Source organism: Bos mutus, chromosome 13 (assembly GCF_027580195.1).
Source record: "Bos mutus isolate GX-2022 chromosome 13, NWIPB_WYAK_1.1, whole genome shotgun sequence".
Lineage (NCBI taxonomy): Eukaryota > Metazoa > Chordata > Mammalia > Artiodactyla > Bovidae > Bos > Bos mutus.
The window spans coordinates 63,930,826-63,949,747 of NC_091629.1; the positions used below are offsets into that span (position 1 = coordinate 63,930,826).

The window sequence follows — 18,922 nt, forward strand, 5'->3', positions numbered from 1 at the left end:
AAAGTTCAGCTGGAATTCCATCACCACCACTAGCTTTGTTCACAGTGATGCTTCCTAAGGCCCACTTGACTTTGCACTCCAGGATGTCTGGCTCTAGGTGAGTGACCATACCATCATGATTATTTGGGTCATTAAGACCTTTTTTATATAGTTATTCTGTGTATTCTTCTCACATCTTCTTAATTTCTTCTGTTTCTCTTGCTACTGCTAAGTCACTTCAGTCGTGTCTGACTCTGTGCGACTGACTCCATAGATGGCAGCCCACCAGGCTCCGCCGTCCCTGGGATTCTCCAGGCAACAACACTATAGAGTGGGTTGCCATTTCCTTCTCCAATGCATGAAAGTGAAAAGTGAAAGTGAAGTTGCTCAGTTGTGTCCAACTCTGCATGACCCCATGGACTGCAGCCTACCAGGCTCCTCCGTCCATGGGATTTTTCAGGCACGAGTACTGGAGTGGGTTGCCATCTGCTTCTCTTAGGTCCTTGCTATTCTGTCCTTTATTTTGCCCATCTTTGCATGAAATGTTCCCTTGGTATCTCCAATTTTCTTAAAGAGATCTCTAGTCTTTCCCATTCCATTGATTTCCTCTTTCTTTTCATTGTTCACTCAAGAAAGTTTCATATCTCTCCTTGCTATTCTCTGGAACTCTGCATTCAGTTGTGTATGTCTTTCCCTTTCTACTTTGCCTTTGGCTCCTCTTCTTTTCTCAGCTTTATGTAAGGCCTCCTCAGACAACCACTTTACCTTCTTGGATATCTTTTTCCTGGGGATAGTTTTGGTCACTGCCTCCTATACAACGTTATGAATCTCCATCCATAGTTCTTCAGGCACTGGGGCTACCAGATCTAAACCCTTGAATCTATCACCTCCACTGTGTACTCATAAGAGATGTGATTTAGGTCATACTGAATGGTCTAGTGGTTTTCCCTACTTTCTTCAATTTAAGGCTGAATTTTGTAATAAGGACCTCATGATCTGAGCTACAGTTAGCTCCAAGTCTTGTTTTTGCTGACTATATAGAGCTATCCATCTTCAGCTGCAAAGAAAATAATCAATCTGATTTCAGTATTGACCATCTGGTGATGTCCATGTGTAGAATCATCTCTTGTGTTGTTGGAAGAAGGTATTTGCTATGACCAGTGCATTTTTTTGACAAAACTCTGTTAGCCTTTGCCCTGCTTCATTCTGTACTCCAAGGCCAAACTTGCCTGTTACTCCAGGTATCTCTTCACTTCCTACTTTTGCATTCCAATCCCCAGTGATGAAAAGGACGTCCTTTTTTGGTGTTAGTTCTAGAAAGTCTTGTAGGTCTTCATAGAACTGTTCAACTTCAGCTTCTTTGACATTAGTGGTTGGAGCATAGACCTGGATTACTGTGATGTTGAATGGCTTGCCTTGGAAATGAACCAAATCATTCTGTTGTTTTTGAGATTGTACCTAAGTACTGCATTTTGGACTCTTTTATTGAATATGAGGACTACTCCATTTCTTCTAAGGGACTCTTGCCCCCAGTAGTAGATAAAATGGTCATCTGAATTAAATTCACCCTTTCCCATCCATTTTAGTTCACTGATTCCTAAGATGTCGATGTTCACTCTTGCCATCTCCTGCTTGACCACATCAATTTAACTTGATTCATGGACCTAATATTCCAGGTTCCTATGCAATATTGTTCTTTATAGCATTGGATTTTACTCAGTATCAGTTATATCCACAACAGGGCATCATTTCTGCTTTGGCCCAGCCTCTTCATTCTTTCTGGAGATATTTCTCCATTCCTCCCCAGTAGCATACTGGACACCTACTGACCTGGCAGGCTCATCTGGTGTCGTATCTTTTTGCCTTTTCACACTGTTCCTGGGATTCTTGAGGCAAGAATACTGAAGTGGCTTGCCATTCCCTATTCCAGTGAACTACATTTTGTTATAATTCTCCCTCATGACCTGTCTGACGTGGGTGGCCCTACCCATGGCTCAAAGCTTCACTGAGTTACACAAGGCTGTAATCAATGTGATAATTTTGATTAGCTTTCTGTGACTGCTGTTTTTGTTCTGGAGGCTGTAGGACTATAGTTCTTGCTTCTTCTGTCTGTCCTCTGATGGATGAGGATAAGAGGCTTGTGCAAGCTTCTTGAGGGGAGAGACTGGCTGCAGGGAAAACTGGGTCTTGCTCTGTAGGCAGGTCCATGCTTAAATCTTTAATCATGTCTGCTGATAGGTGGAGCTGAGCTCCTTCCCTGCTAGCTGTTTGGCCTGAGGCGACCCATTCTGATAAAAGTATTTTGATACAGCTGTGTTGTCAATATCAAAAGCAGTCATAATTTCCTGAGGACTGTGATATCATAGACTCAGAGGATAATCCCAAATAATAAAACAAATTAGATATGTAAAAATAAACTCCAGCAATGAAGGAAATTTTCTCTCTCTGACCTATATATATTTGTTTATTGCCAAGTCAGTCTTTGGTTAGGTGAAGGAATATGTTTTCCCTTATCCCTAAGTTACCCCAAAACATATGACTGTTTAAGAATATCAACGGTGGTTTGTATTAGCTTATTGAGAAAATTTCAAACCCTTGACTGTTTTTGTGTACTCGATTACCATCTGATCTTTTGCAGAGAAAATAAAAGCTTTCATTGCACTGTGCTGTCTTCCAGTAGCCATCAAGATCCATATAAGCACATGCTGACTTCAGTCTGGGCTCATCAGCAGCCCAATTAGTGTACCTCACCCTCCATTTATCAGTCCAAATGTAGTCATTATTGGTCTGTAAAGAATAAAAACAACCATTAACATCAAGCCCAGAGTCATTTAGAAAATACCAAAAGAACCCAGTGAGGAGTAAAAAATTATGTTTAAGACTGTGATTTGACAAGGAGTCTTCAACATTTGAGAATAAAAAGATTATAAATTACTTCTACCAACTCAAATTCAGGAAATGCAGCCTTTCTTAAGAAGAAAACTACTTCTTAAAGATACTCATGAAAACACCGTTAAAAGCTATTTTGAAAAACACCGGCTTAAAAACCTGTATCTTATTCTAGAAAACTCTATTTGCAGGCTTTCAGTGCAAAAGAGAGATTTTATCCTCAGAACAATATCTATTATACTATCGTTGAAATGATAATAGAGATTAAGTAGTTTTTATTGAACTCATCCACCCTTGAGAGAAACATGTACCTCTTTTAATCTTACTGTTTGACTGTTAAAACAGGGCCAATGACAAATGACTGTGCAAGGTGACATGAGTGGATAAGAGAGGAGCTTGGGTCTCCTGCCTTCCAGTTAGGTGTCTCTCAACCATAAGGAAACATGATTGTATTTTTAAAAGCTAGTTGTTTTGTTCAATTTGCATACTCAAATTCTTATTTAAACAAATTTATGGTCACATACAAATTAATTGATAACCTCAAACATTTTCTTATCAGTGATATATTTTTAACAGTCTAAAAGAGATTTTACAGGTAAAGCCTACATTTTACAGATTCAGATAACTTTAATCAGAGATAAGTACTTTTTTGGGGGGGGAGGGGCTTCCCTGGTGGCTCAGAGGTTAAAGCGTCTGCCTGCAATGCAGGAGACCTGGGTCCGATCTGTGGGTCAGGAAGATCCCCTGGAGAAGGAAATGGCAACCCACTCCAGTGTTCTTGTCTGGAGAATCCCATGGATGGGGAAGCCTGGTGGGCTATAGTCCACGGGGTCGCAAAGAGTTGGACACTACTGAGCGACTTCACTTCACTTCAAGTACATTTTTAAACCATTCTAACAGTTATCACTTTCTAACTGCATTATTTAATTTACCAATGCAATTACCAAAGATTTAATGACAAAAGCAAAAGCATATGGTATTGCAACTTAGAATTTTGTAGTATTATACCATGTTTAATCAAATAATTACATAATCATTAACTCCATAGATATAATAAATATAACAGTATTGCTTTAGTTATAAATGTTAGTATAATGGAAAGCTATTTAAACTTTCTAACAATAAATAAATCCCTATTTCAAACTCTTAAGAGCATTGCAACCACAGCTGTGAGAAGAAAATATATGAATTAGTATGCAAATTAGTTACTAAAAATAGATTCAACATAGATGTAAAAATGTCGTGCTTAAGTTTAAACACAAAAATCATTGTGGAATTACTTAGATTTTTTTCCTGCATTTTATTTATTTATTTATTGGAGTAGAGTCATTTTACAATGTTGTGTTAGTTTCTACTGTACAGCAAAGTGAATCAGCTGCATGTACATATAGCCCCTCTTTTTTGGATTTCCTTCCCATTTAGATCACTATAGAGCATTGAGTAGCTTCCTGTGCTATACAGTAGCTTCTCATTGGTTACCTATTTTATACATAGTATCAATAGTGTATCTATGTCAATCCCAATCTTCCAATTCATCCCACCCCTCTCTTTCCCCCTTAGGGTCCGTATGTTTATTCTCTACCTCTATGTCTCTATTTCTGCTTTGTAAATAAGATCATCTGGAACCACTTACTTTTAAATGTTCACTACACACACCCTAACTCAGGAAATAGTCATTGCATGATGTATAAAATTGCATCTCTGCATCCAGGTAGAATAAGTCCTATAAAGTCTGACACCAGTCTGCTTTCCAGTTTTATCCCCTTCTATCTTTTCTCTCTTCTTGTTACTCCTTCCTTACATTCCGCCATCCTAGACTATATCTATAAAGTTTGATTTTCTCTGAGAAACTCTCTTGGTCCTCTCCCCTGGCACAAATGATCCTTTTCCTCTCAGGTCACAGCACTTTGTCTATATCCCTTTTTGACACTTGTATTATCTCCTAATTACTTATTGACATCTCTGTTCATTGCACTAGGAAGTTTATTGACTGACTAGTTAAATGGATAGACATATGGGTGGAGGAGAGATGGATCTCATGGTGTCAGAGAAGACTCGTTTTAGGAAAATTTTGGCAATGCCAGCACCACTCTTAGTTCTGAACCTCATCCCTCATTCTACCCCATCCTCTGCCAACCTTCTTTTCTGTTATAGAATCCAGAGAACTGACTGCAATGAAAATTATCCCATATGAATAGAAGCTGCACAACTTCAGAAAGGATAACAACTCTAGAATGATTTACCACAAAAAATAGGAAGAACCCCTCATTGCCCAGGAACTATGCCCCTGATGTTTTCTTTAACTCCTAAGGCATAGTTGTAATCATGACACTAAAAAGACTTAATGCATGAAACTGAATAGATGCAGAATCTAACTTTAATATTCAAAAGCACTATGAGAGTTAATATTAGTTGGATAAGCCTTAGTTTGATTTCGGACACACATCACTAACTTGCCAGATCCTTGAAGGCACCATGCAGTAGAAAAATTGGGTCTCATATATGTTAGTATCGTTTTCTTTTCTTTTTTTAATTTATTTTTAACTGGAGGAGTATAATTGCTTTACAATATTGTGCTGGTTTCTGCCATTCAACAACATGAATCAGCTACAAGTATTAATAAATCCCCTCCTCCTCAAGCCTCCCTCCCACTCCACCCCTCTGGGTTGTCACAGAGCACCTGGCTGAGCTCCCTGGGCCAGACAGTAACTTCCGAGTAGCTATCTGTTTGCACATGGTAATGTATATATGTCAATGCTACTCTCTCAATTTGTCCCACCCTCTCCTTCCTCGCACGTGTCCACAAATCCATTCTCTATGTCTGCATCTCTAGTCCTGATATGCCAACAGGTTTCTCAGTATCATTTTTCTAGATTCCATATATATGCATTAATATACGATATTTGTTTTCTCTTTCTGATTTACTTCACTCTGTATAATAGGCTCCAGGTAGCAGTTTCTCTCACATAATAAGTATTCAACAGAATGAACAAAAGAGAAATCAGATTCAATTACCATTTATCAGTCATGTCAAGTCATGCATGTTTCCAGCATCTTACCAAGTTACTGTTGAGGGCAATCCATACAGGTTCATTCAGTGTCTGCATGTGCATCCAGGCAAAAGCATTACTATAAGGATCTAGAATGCTAGCGATGTGGGAAGTGTGCATCTTGCAGTAACCATCAGCTTCATGCCACTGTAGCTTTAATTTCATAAGCGAATAGCTACTTTCACCATATTTAATAAAACCATCTGTCGGAATTGTTGTTGGAGAACTCGGCAAGGAACGGTCTGGAATAAAAAGAAATATTTTCACTAACACTAAACACAATTTGAGTGCCATCAGCACATGACTTCTATATTTCATGCATCCTAAAAAAGAATCTAAAAAGCCCAAATTCAAACCATTGATGTTAAACACGTTTTCATGAGCCATTTCAAATGAGAACACAGTTCTGTTTTTTAATCAGTATGCCTGATTGAAGTCATTTCTAAACTCTATTTAGAATATTAAGAGAAATACATGATCAAGTTTCTAAACTATACAACCAAAAAGACTTATAAATACAGTGAGATCTAGGGTTTGAATGAAAGAAATGCCACAGTTTAAACCCACAAATTAGAGGATGTCTATCAACCTGTCAATACTAATCTTTTTTTTTCCCCACGTTGATTAAATATTAAGATCGAGAATAGTCTTCTTCTCCTTCCCCTCCCCCATTCTGTTCCATTCTACCCATGGAATTTGCATTTATATCTATTTGACTTCATCTGTGTGACTTCATCAGTGATTCATGTACCTTCAAGAGACTGGTTTATGCTCTGAAGTGAAGCCATATAACAGTTGCCAGTTCATTTAACCTTGATGTCAGGATCAAGCTTTATTCTTATGATGAGTAAGAGCATCTTATCTCCATGCCTTATCCAAACTGCAGCCTTTGCAAGTTAGAGTCACCCTAGCTTTCTGATCTTTCCTCCTCTATCTCTTAGAGTGGGTTTCTAATAACTACTCTAGACCCACCCAGACTTTAATCAAGACTCCAAAGAATCTTGTTTCTGTGTGCCTTAGTGGATGCCCAAGAGCAGAACAGAGGTCAGTGAGTAACAGCCAGAGGGTGAAATCTGGCCTGTTGTCTGTCTTTATATAGCCCTTGAGTTTTTTAAATGGTTGGGGAAAGAAACCAAAGAACAATATTTTGTGACATGTAAACATTACATGAAATTCAAATTTGTGCACATAAATAAGGTTTCAGTGGAACTCAGCCACGCTCGCTTGTTTATGGACTATGATCGCCCACGATCACAGCAGAGTTGAGTCACTGCAACAGAAACTTTACGGACAGCAAAGCCTGCAATATTTATAATCTGTCTCTTACAGGAAAAGGTTGCCAACTCTGATCGAGGGCTCCACATATCCTTGCCTACCAATGTTGTCTTGACCAGTTCTCTGATCTGTTCCACTGTACACCAACCCAACCCACCACGTGCCTTGTTCTGTCACCCCACGAATGCCAAACTTTCCTTTGATGACTCAGAGGCAGCAATTTTGATTCAGTAAAGAGGGAGGGCAACCTCCCCTTTCTTCTGCTGTTGCTGCCATCATGTGTTGGTACAATAGCATTAGCCCAAGAGCCCCAGCCCAGGATCCTTACGTGTTACAGCCAGCAGGAAGTCAAGTCCTATCTTTCCCAGCTTGGGGAGAGCTGGGTTTGTCTTAGTATCATTGGAACAGCTTTGGTCTGCTAAAAGTGACAAATGAAGCTTAAGATAAAGCTTTACAAAGCTGTATTAAAGCCTATATGCAGCCAGGAAATTAGCTCCCTTGTCTAATTAGCTTATTTATTAAAACATTCATAGAAAAAATTGCAAGGAAAAACTAAACTTTTGAGAGGTATTTTCAGGTGCTAAGATTACAGGTAATTTTTTCTTTTTATACTTTTCTGTATTTTCTAAAATTTCATCAAGGAACATGTGTTTATGGATTGTGTAAGTGTTTTTAATTCATATATTCATATGTATTCATTCATGTCTTTATTTCTATATTTTTATATATTTACATGAATATAGTCATTCATTTTTATTCATACATATTCATATGAATAAAAACACTATTTTATCTTTATTTATTTTATCTAATTTTTTAAGGCCATACCACGTGGCTTAAAGGATTTTAGTTACCAGACCAGGGATGGAACCTGTGCCCCCTGCCATGGAAGCACAGAGTCCTAACCATTGGATCATCAGAGAATTTTTGAGAACAACAGTGTTTAAAAAAAATACTGAACACATGTTCTTTGCTGAAATTTTAGAAAATATAGAAAAGCATAAAAATGAGAAAAAATTACTCAGAATTTAATCACCTCAATAGTTTAGTATTTCCTTATAATTTTTTATATATAGAGAGAGGTATTATATAATGTATACAATATAAGTATAAATATATATATAGAGAGAGACAGTGTGTGAAAGACAAATTTTTAAAAAATCCAGAAAAATACAATAGTACAATGAAGGAACTAAAGTTCTTAATCCCACGATCCACACACATCCACTATTTCTATTTTGATGCATTCCCATAGCTTTTATGTTCTTATTTGTTTAAGACAGTTCAAAGTGTTTTTTTTGCATCATCAATAGTCTGTAAAATTTTATATTCTGCCTTTTTCACTTTCATACTGTCAACCTCTCCTTAAACCTAAATGATTAAAAATCTTAGAGATATTTTTTGTTGGCAGCAAATATCCAATCTCTTATGTTTATAGGAAGAAGAAAAAAATGATTTTAAGTTAGTCTAGGGATTATCATTCACTCTTGGAAGGGGTCTCCCTTCTTTCCCCCAAGACCAGAAACATAGAGGTGTCACTGGTGGCCTAAGGATCTGGTGCTCGAAGGGCATAACAAAGTGAGAGCTGTGACCATGGCTTGGACCAGCTTTTGGATTAATAGAAGGCTAGAATTTCTGCAGAACTTTCCAGTCATCTGAAGATATCAGTAGTGATTTTCACTCATTGTTCCCTGATTCCCCAGAAAGAACAGAAAAATTTGTTAGATCTGGGACAGCATGTACCTTCCAACTCAAACACCTCTTAAGAGCTCTGCTCAGGATGACAACAACCCACCTCATCTCCAACCCGTGTCTCTAACCTATCTTTTATTTTCTGATCCTCTTCTTAAGTAGCTAAACACTTTCTAATTTCACTTGAAACTAAAATGTACATAACTACAATCTAGATTCTTTGTCAATATCCACATATCTGTTCTATTTTCCTTGAACCATAGTCAGGCTTTCTAAGGTAAAAAAAAGGACTATAAGTAAGACAATTACTTTTCAAAAAAAATAGAATACATAACAAATACTGAGACATATATGATGTTTGGGGTCAACGGTTCTCAAATTACATGAATTTAAATGAGATGTCCCCACTCTTTTTTTTTTAAGCAGAGCTAAGCAAACATCTCAAATTTCTATCAAAATTAAAAAAAGTTTCAACTTCAAGTTTAATCCATGCAGATTTTCTGGTAACAGATGAGTGAGCGCATTCATCAATAAATTATAGAAAATATCCTTCTTGTCTGTCACAGGCATCCCTGGATGAACGTGTGAATCAAATAAACATATTGATGTGCGAGGGGTCACCTTTTTCAAGCAAAAACTTTTTTAGAGCAGTTTAAGACTCACAACATAATTGAGAAGAAAGTCGTCCTTAAAAAATATGTAAGAGCCCCACCTCTTACAGGCTGGTGAGCTCTGTTAGGACTTACCAGGGTGTGTCTGGCATATATAACCTCGCTTACTGTCGCAAGTGTCATCCATCCACTTCCCCGCATCCCTTGTGTTCCCTCCAATAACAACAACACAGTCAGCCTGTATATTCATGGAAGAAAAAAAAGCCAAATATGGACCAAAAATTATTTAAACCAATCATTAAAAAGCAGGAAAAAAAATCCTTAATCCCTAACCTCCAAATTTTAGGATAGTCCTAATTCATTCAAGGCAAAAGGAGAAGGGGGCAGCTGAGGATGAGATGGTTAGACAGCATCACTGACTCAGTGGACATGAATTTGGGCAAACTCCAGGAGATAGTGGAGGAAGAGGAGCTCATATGCTGCAGTCCATGGGGTGGCAAAGAGGTCAACATGACTCAGTGACTGAACAACAACAATTCATTGACAGCACGTTCGATTCATCCTGACTTTCCACACTATTGCACCAACTTCCATGCAGATCCCTCACACTGAACTCTTGCTATTTTAATTGAAAATTAAGTCAGTTCAGTTCAGTTCAGTTCAGTCGCTCAGTCGTGTCCAATTCTTTGCCACCCCATGGACTGCAGCATGCCAGGCTTTCCTGTCTATTACCAACTCCTGGAGCTTACTAAATTTGGGGGCTGGTTCTGAGAAATGTTGCTATCAGAAATGCCCAGAAAGCTACCACACCTTTCACTATGGCCAGAGTCATCTTTTCAGCCTCCCTGCCTCCAGCCTCATTATCCCATGAGCCTTAACTATCTGGAACCCTCTAATCCTACATTTCCAAGATTCTCCACTCATCCCTTCTTAGCTATTATCTTTCATTATCCTGGCTCAGCATCTCTGTTCTAAGCCAGGAAACTGTACAGAACAAGCATATTTCCTCTGCAAAATGCATGTGAACATTTCTCTCCCACTCTATCAAACTTTTTCTAATCCTCTTCATTGTAAAGGTTCTGAAATTTTAACAGCACATGTGTTGATTTGTGTGTGTGTGAAATAAACTTTATGTTTTTATACAAGCTAAGAAAAAAATCTAGGAATAAAACTAACAAAAATTAACAAATATTTTGCCCTGTATGGTCAGTTTATAGATTAGTTTGTTTCTGCTGTTTCTCCTTTTCATTATGTTCTTAAAAAAAAAAAAAACCTGAGCCATAATGAATTTTGTTGTTTTAAATAAAATTTATCACTCATCCATGAAGTCTTTCTAAGCAAACCCTATCTCACTCCATTCTACTTTTCAGCCTCATTTATGTAATAAGGATTCAAAGAATTTCTCCTCAGAAGATTATTTACCCATAACCAGAATATATTTACCCTATACATAGCGACCAAATTAATTATTATAAAGATGCCATTCTGATCAAATCATTTTTCTGCTCAAACCTTTTTTTTGTTGCCTATCTGACAAAGTCCAAACTCTTTCCTAGGGCATCTAAATTTCTCTAAATTCTGTTTTCCACCCTCTAAAGCTGACTCCTACTTCTTTTCTGCATGAAACTCCTGCTATATTCAAAGCCCTTTTGTCCTGCCAAAAACCAGCTTATGTCTTTTTCTTGAAGACTTTATTCACTTTTCCCACTTAACATGACTTCCCCATCCCTTGCCACCCCCTAATCATTGTGTTTTAAACATCTTGAGTGAAAAGACCCATAGCTGATTCTTCCTCATATTCCTTCTTCCCACCAAAGGAAAACTTCTGTAGATATGTTGCATATGTTCCATAGAGATGGAGTGAAAATCACTCCATCCCATAGTAAGTTTCTTTCCTCCTAACTGCTATCATGCTTTATAGCTTCTTCTCTTTACACATTTTCATTCTTTTACAGTCTTCTTTCTTTACAAGACTTGATATCTAGCTGAAGGGTAAGCTTCTTCAAGGTAAAATAAAATCTTAAGTTCCTTCGTATATTTTGAAATGCCTAATATAGCATTTAACACTGATTAGTTGGCTTTAATGATATAAGATCAAAAGTAGTGAAATAATGAACCCATCGCCTGCCTCTTAGATGAGTGTACAAAAGCACTTAGCAGACTGGCACATGGTCTGCACCCTGCAAATGGTAGCTCAATGATAATGATGATGATGATATCTTTAGAAGCAGTAGTAGTAACCATATCCCAAATACTACAACAGCTTCAAGAGTTTAGGGGCAGCTGATGCAAAGAATATTGGTAACTCTGGGTTCAAGTGTACATGCTGACTACAACATAAGCCCATGTTGGAGCTGACTTTCCCTATTCCTCACTACCATCACCATCTCTTCCTACCCTTAACCTAAAGATACAGAGTTCTTAACTGAATTTATATTCCTTCGTTCAAGGCTGGTTCAGTCTGAAACAGTTAAAATCTATAAGAATGAATCAGATCAAGTAGATTTTTCACAGAAGATTAAACACTACCATGGTGACCTGAATACAAACTGATAGTGTACAGAGAGGTGACCTGACAGTGATACTTACATCTTCATAAGAAAGACTGCTCCTTCTCCCACCAGGGTATCCTTTCCCCCAGTTTGTGTAATGAACTCCTCGTCCGTCTGTCCAAAGGAAGGTGTGTTCTGAATTGATATCATTCAGCCCAGTCCAGGCATTAAAAGTGGAGTTCTTCATATGATATGTAAGAAATGCTGAAAGAAAGTTTCACAAGACAATTTTTAAACTTTGGGGGGAAATACTCAAATATCAAAAATATTCAAAATACATGAATTTACAAATACAAAGCACATGGTTAATGTCTTTATTATCATTTAAAAGTTTTACCATGAAAACAAACACATTCTAACCTGACCAGCATGTTATCACTTCAGCTTTGGACTTTGAAAAGCATTTCACAATAAAAAGTCTAGGTTTTACCCTGGTCACTGCAGACAGCTGTATAGGTTGTGCTCTGCTCGGGGGTACTGGAGCACTGGGGAAGGGGCAGCTAAAATCCAACCCCTGCCCCAGTCTCTATCTGGTACACCCAGATCTGTGTTGTGGTTGCCTACCATCCTGCACGAAGAATATTTTTTCTGATACAAGCAGTCATCCTATGAGTTAGCAGGTATCCTAATTAGATAAATAAGATAATCTGACTATAACAACTGGGGGCCAAAAAGAGCTCTTAATTCAGAAAAGTTCTGAAAACAAAAACTATCTATCAAAATAAAAAAGCATTAAGCTCTCAAATGATCACCACCTTGGATTGCCAAACCCAAAGAACTCCTGCAGGGTGGCCAACTCCTCGGGGTCAGCAGCCATCCATGTCCAGTGAGTGTACTTGGATCTAGGGGGCATCCTGATACTAAGTGCTCACATCACTGGGAGAGAAATTCTAGAGAAAGTTAGAGAGGGTAGGACAAATATGGCCTGCTGCTTCTTTACCAATTCTGTGGCAGAAAGGATGGTGGCAAATATGCAGCAGCTGTAAAAGGCTTAAGTGCAACATGTTCCCCATTGTCTCTCCAGTAGCCCATCCCCATGCCTCCCAAACCACAGCAGCTGTCTTCTGAGGTTAGCAATCTCACCTGCCAGGAGCCGTGGACACCTAGGACTAGATGGACACCTACTGGAAGAACCTTGACTCTACAACAGGGTCTCCAATCCCTGAGCCACAGACTGGTCCATGGCCTGTTAGGAACTGGGCCAGACAGCAAGAGGTAAGCAGAAGGTGAGCAGGGTTCCCTATATTTATAGATGCTCCACATTGCTCACATGACCTCCTGAGCTCCACCTCCTGTCAGATCAGTGGTGGTTTTAGATTCTCATAGGAGTGTGAAGCCTTCTGTGAACTGCACATGTGAGGGATTTAGGTTGCATGCTCCTTATGAGAATTTAATGCCTGGTGATCTGATTTTTCATATGGTGGGTTATCTAATTATTTAACATTATATCACAATGTAATAAGTGCACAATAAATGTAATGCACTTGAATCATCTCGAAACCACCTCCCCACCCAGTCCATGGAAAAACTGTTTGCCATGAAACGGGTCCCTGGTGCCCAGAAGGTTGAGGGGTGGGGGTGGGGGGTGGGGGGTGGTCACTGCTTTATAGGGCAATTTTCAAACATACACACTTAAACACAACTCCTGAATGCAAACAGGAAACCAAATGACTAACCACTTGTGTTACTAATACAAAATGTAAAATAGAAGGTCACCTACAGAGATTATCTGTTTATTCATGAAAAAAAAAAAAAAACAGTTCCAGAGAAGGGCCACTGCTATATGCTTATTCTTCAGCAGAAAAGAAGATGTCACCACCCTGCTCAGAAATTTGCTTATTTCTCAACTAACTAAAAGTAAAGAAAAGATTCTAATATTTTCAGAAAGAAAAGTGCATGGACAGATATATATTTTGTTTTTATTTCCCAAACAAGATCATAACTCTTGCCCTATCCCCAACTCAAAATGAAATGTGGAAAAGCTCTACCTGCCAATATTTCAACACTGACTTGTTTTCTGCCAAGAACTACAATAAGAATCCAACATGTGCCTGTTTTGCCAGGAATAATGTTATTTTATCTGAAAATTGTTTCCTTCTGCACATCTCTATTACCCAGGTTCTAATTTTGTGATGCCAGGAATCAGAACTCTGTGGTTAAGAGCGGAAATCAATTATTGTGTTTCTCTGCTGGGTAGCTAAGCCCAAAATGTGGTAGACTGGTTAGAGAAATGTGAATATTATACTCTTGAATTTTTTTATTGTGTGCTATGGTTTGACACTTTTATTCCAGCATCTGGCAAGCTGCGGAACTTGTCAAAGGTTCTCAGAGAAAGCTATGTTGATTTAGTGTAGAATGCATTCCGAAGAAGCACATGGTGGCATTCGTGAACTGAAATTCACACTTGGGGGAGTGACACACGGGGTTCCAAGGTCTCTCTTCTTTCTTACATTTTTTGAGATAAACCATTTTTTTTCCAGTAAATGATTTTGGAAGTCAAAGAACCTCAGAACCAAAAGGGAACTTAGAAACCATCCAGTCTATATCTCTCCCCCCACAACATCTGCATAAATTCCTCTGTACAATAAATATTCATTGAGCATCTTCCAGGCTATATACCAATCAACATATGTGACTCTGCAGCACCAAGTTGAGTACCTTCTAATATAAGCATTTTTACAGTCCTTTAAAAATGCATGAAGCAACCCATCCAATTAACTCTAATTGTTGGAATAAGCTCCTAATTCTGAGATTAAAATTGTTTCCCCGTAACTGCCCTTTATGGGATCTAAGTCTTCCTTCTCGAGTCACATGGGACAATCCTTCAAAGTTCACATCTTTTCTGACTGTGAAATATAGGGTCTTTCAAACAGTCCTTATTCATGGCTAGCTGTGGTTTCAAAACTTTCATCTGTTTGGTTACTTTCATCTGAATGGCCTGCAATTGGTCAACATCCTTTTTAAAGTAACTAAGCAAATATCTACAAATAAAGTGGCCCCCAAAAGACCAAGTGAAAGGCTCAAGTACCTCCTATTGACAACAATATAATGAATTTTATTATCTGCTATATGGAAATGGTATGTTTCCTCCTCCTGTTCTTTAAAGCTCTGGCTTATCCTCATGTTTTCTCTAATTTTTTTTTTCTCAATTTGTTCAATGTTTCTATTGGAAAATTAGTTTTATTGAATTATAAGTTATAGGATCAAGTGATTAGAAGAGCAGTAAATGGAAAATGAGCAATTTAAAAATTTTATTCCGAGAAACCTCTACTTTTTTGGCTCTTTTGTGAACAAACCAGTTTGGCAGAAAACGATAGAACTGAAGCTGGAAGATCCAGTTTGATTCCCAGTCCTACCCCTTCCCACCAAGCTCCTTGACCTAAGACTTTCTGCACACCACTTCCTCATTCACACTGGACTGATGATTCCTGCTTCAATAGATTCATTATAAAAATGGAAAGGCGATTTACACATAAGACATTCAGCATAGTGCCTACAACTAATAAAATAGTTCTCAATAAGAGTTTGTTCTTCCTTCCTAGACTTTACTCTAGAAAATAAAAAAATCATTTACTATAAGCAACAGTCTACCATTTTTTAGGGAAAAAATTACATATTTATGTGCATCACTGACTATAAAACAGCCCACACACCTTGCTCTTTTTCATTGTATATCGATGCCAGATTTCCTCCAAATCCTATGCAATCTTTTCGTGCCTCTTGCCAATTTTTTCTTTCTTCTTCAACAAATCCAAAGATTTTGAAACACTGGGATGGAAGGGAAAAAAATCACAGGAATTACATACAGATAATAGTGTGTACTAAAGAAATGAAAATGATTCAGAGCTAAATACATGTTTGCTCACAACCAATCAAAAATGGAGGGGAAAAAAGTTTTTTTCTACCTTGGGACAACAGGCATTTGTGTATTTGGATAATACCTTCAAGTCTACTCTCAATTCCCATAGAGAATGTAAAACGGGAGCTCTTGCCTAAAATTCTCTGAATTGATGAGGTAAGCAAAAGTTAACTTAAAGCTGAAAGATTTGCATTGTCACTCTCCATATTGATCAGAGCCAGAACTACAACTAGATTTTCTTAGTACCTTGTGATTGTAAAAATTCCAACCTTCTTTACAACCTCCTGGGACTGACACCGTGGTCGGGACAACTGTGGCATTGATGCTGCTGTTATGGCGCTGGCAGATGAAGGCATTTGGATAACCACAGTTAATGTCATTCCAAAACCCTGACAAACAACAGAATAGTTATATTAGATTTACATATTTACCTTTAAACCCCTTTTTTCCCCAAAACAAACAACTTTTTATTGAAGTAAAGTTGCTTTAAAATGTTATGTTTTGAGTATACAGCACAGTGACTCCATTTTATATATACTATATAAAAGAATCTGAAAAAGAGGATTATATAAGAATTATATATAAGAATATATATATATGTTCTTTTTCAGATTCTTTTCCATTATAGGCTATTACAAGATATTAAAATAGTTCCCTGTGCCATACAGTAGGTATTTGTTGTTTATCTATTTTACATATAGTAGTTAAAAATACTTATAAAAAAATGTGTTTACATTGTATAAGGATTCTCAAAAATGATTTATACTACAAACATCATTTACACAAGAGACCAGAAAGATCTATGTGGATAACCTTTTGAGCTTTCACTTAAACCAGTAATAGTTCAATTTTAATCAAGTGTTTGCTACTGCTACTGCTAAGTCACTTCAGTCGTGTCCGACTCTGTGTGACCCCATAGACGGGAGCCCACCAGGCTTCCACGTCCCTGGGATTCTCAAGGCAAGAACACTGGAGTGGGTTGCCATTTCCTTCTCCAATGCATGAAAGTGAAAAGTAAAAGTGAAGTTGCTCAGGTGTGTCCGACTCTAGCGACCCCATGGACTGCAGCCTACCAGGCTCCTCCATCCATGGGATTTTCCAGGCAAAAGTACTGGAGTGGGGTGCCATTGCCTTCTCCGAATCAAGTGTTTACTATGAGCAAAGACTATATTAGGTGTTACACAATTATTTAAATAGCCAGACTTGCTAGTAATAATAATCTAATGATACCTAACTTTATATATATAAACATTTGCTTAGTAGTTTAGATGTATGATCTCCTCAATTTTCTCGACATCAGATACATTCTTTTGTTACTCCCATTTTACAGATAAAGACATGGAGATAAAAAATGTTTCATAAAATGAGAAGAAGTGAGAAGACTGTGTCATTCATTAGCTTATTTATTTATAAGAAGAAAGGATGTAGTATCCATTCACCTTACAAACTGAACAGTTGTGTTGCTAAAATTAGAATTCTTCATTCTCTCTTTTCTTATCTGATGTAGCACATAACTTGCTACTTTTAGCCTAGGGACGTAGCAAATGACACATCACACGACAGGGCAGATTCTACTCAGCCATAAAAAGGAACAAAATCGTGCCATTTGCAGAGACATGGATGGACCTAGAGTTTGTCATATGGAGTGAAGTAAATCAGAAAGAGGAAAACAAATATTGTATATTAATGCATATACGTGGAATCTAGAAAAATGGTATAGATGAACCTGTTTGCAAAGCAGAAATAGAGACACAGACATGGAGAACCGATGTATGGACACCAAGGAGAGAAAAGTGGAGTGAGATGAATTGGGAGATTGGGATTGACATATATACTCTACTATGAGTAAAATAGATAACTAATGAGAACTTACTATATAGCACAGGGGGAAAAATGAAGGTATAATCTGTTTGTAGGATATATATTAAGTTAACCTTAAAAACGCATTCCAATATACTTTGCTAAGTTGCTTCAGTCGTGTCCGACTCTGTAAGACCCCAGAGACGGCAGCCCACCAGGCTCCTCCGTCCCTGGGATTCTCCAGGCAAGAACACTGGAGTGGGTTGCCATTGCCTTCTCCCCAGTATACTTTAGGTATAGGCAAATACTGCTTGATTCCACTTACACGAGGTACCTAGAAGAGTCTAATTCATAGAGTCAGGAAGTACATCGGTAGGTCCAGGGGCTTGGGGTGGGGGGGATGGGGGATGGGGAGTTAGTGTTTAATGGGGACAGAGTTTCAATTTAGAAAGGTGAAAAATCGGGAGATGGATGATGGTGAGAGTTTTACAACAGTGTGAATTGTACTCAGTGCCACTGAACTGTATAGTTAAATATGGTTAAAATAGTATCGTTTATACTATGTAATTTTACCACAACAACAAAAAAATTTTTTTAAAGAAGATTGTGATCTTGTCTACCTGAATTTGAATACATGGTTACACAGTTTTCATCATCATTTGCAAAATTGGGTTCACCTGTGGCCCAAGCCACATAATCCACTTTGCTTCCATCCATCCAACTGGAAAAGAAAATTAAGGTATTAGGCAAAAATCTAATTACAAGAGTTAGGAACTCCTAGTGGTGGGAACAGGCAAGTTAATTAAGATGAAGAGACCACAGCATCTTAAGCAAAGAGAAGAGAGGTTTCTACAGAGACCACTAGGAACCCCGGAAAGCTAGCTGCTGCTCCTGGGGCATTGAGATCTCCTGTAGCAACTGGATGCCTGACTAGTCTGCCTTCTTTTCCCTCCACAGAAGAGGTAAGTGCTTTTAGTCTTGAAGTGAGAGAAGAAATGGAGATTCCCAGTTACCCTAGAAATGGACTCAAAGTAAACATCTTCCCATAGTATTTCTTGGGCATGATTCCCACAAAACAAAACTACCCACAGAGAGACAGAGAATATAGAGTTTCTCATTGGGCCCCATTCTCTGATTTTCATGTTTACTCTGGTTCCTTCCAAGATAGGTGAAAAGTGAAAGTTGCTCAGGCCTGTCCGACTCTTTGCAACCCCA

The 18,922-nt window shown here is 38.1% G+C and overlaps 1 protein-coding gene across 1 annotated transcript in view; it reads right to left on the reverse strand.

Annotated features, from left to right (window-relative positions):
* The window catches only part of MRC1 (mannose receptor C-type 1), a 113,863-nt gene that overhangs the window by 16,471 nt on the left and 78,470 nt on the right, over positions 1–18,922 (reverse strand). Inside the window, exons 19-25 of the mRNA XM_070381894.1 lie at positions 18,328–18,428; positions 16,154–16,296; positions 15,702–15,816; positions 12,086–12,252; positions 9,632–9,734; positions 5,928–6,160; positions 2,601–2,766 (exon numbers count right to left, since the gene is read on the reverse strand). Of these exons, the coding sequence (XP_070237995.1) occupies positions 2,601–2,766; positions 5,928–6,160; positions 9,632–9,734; positions 12,086–12,252; positions 15,702–15,816; positions 16,154–16,296; positions 18,328–18,428 (1,028 nt within the window). The remainder of the gene's footprint in view (positions 1–2,600; positions 2,767–5,927; positions 6,161–9,631; positions 9,735–12,085; positions 12,253–15,701; positions 15,817–16,153; positions 16,297–18,327; positions 18,429–18,922) is intronic.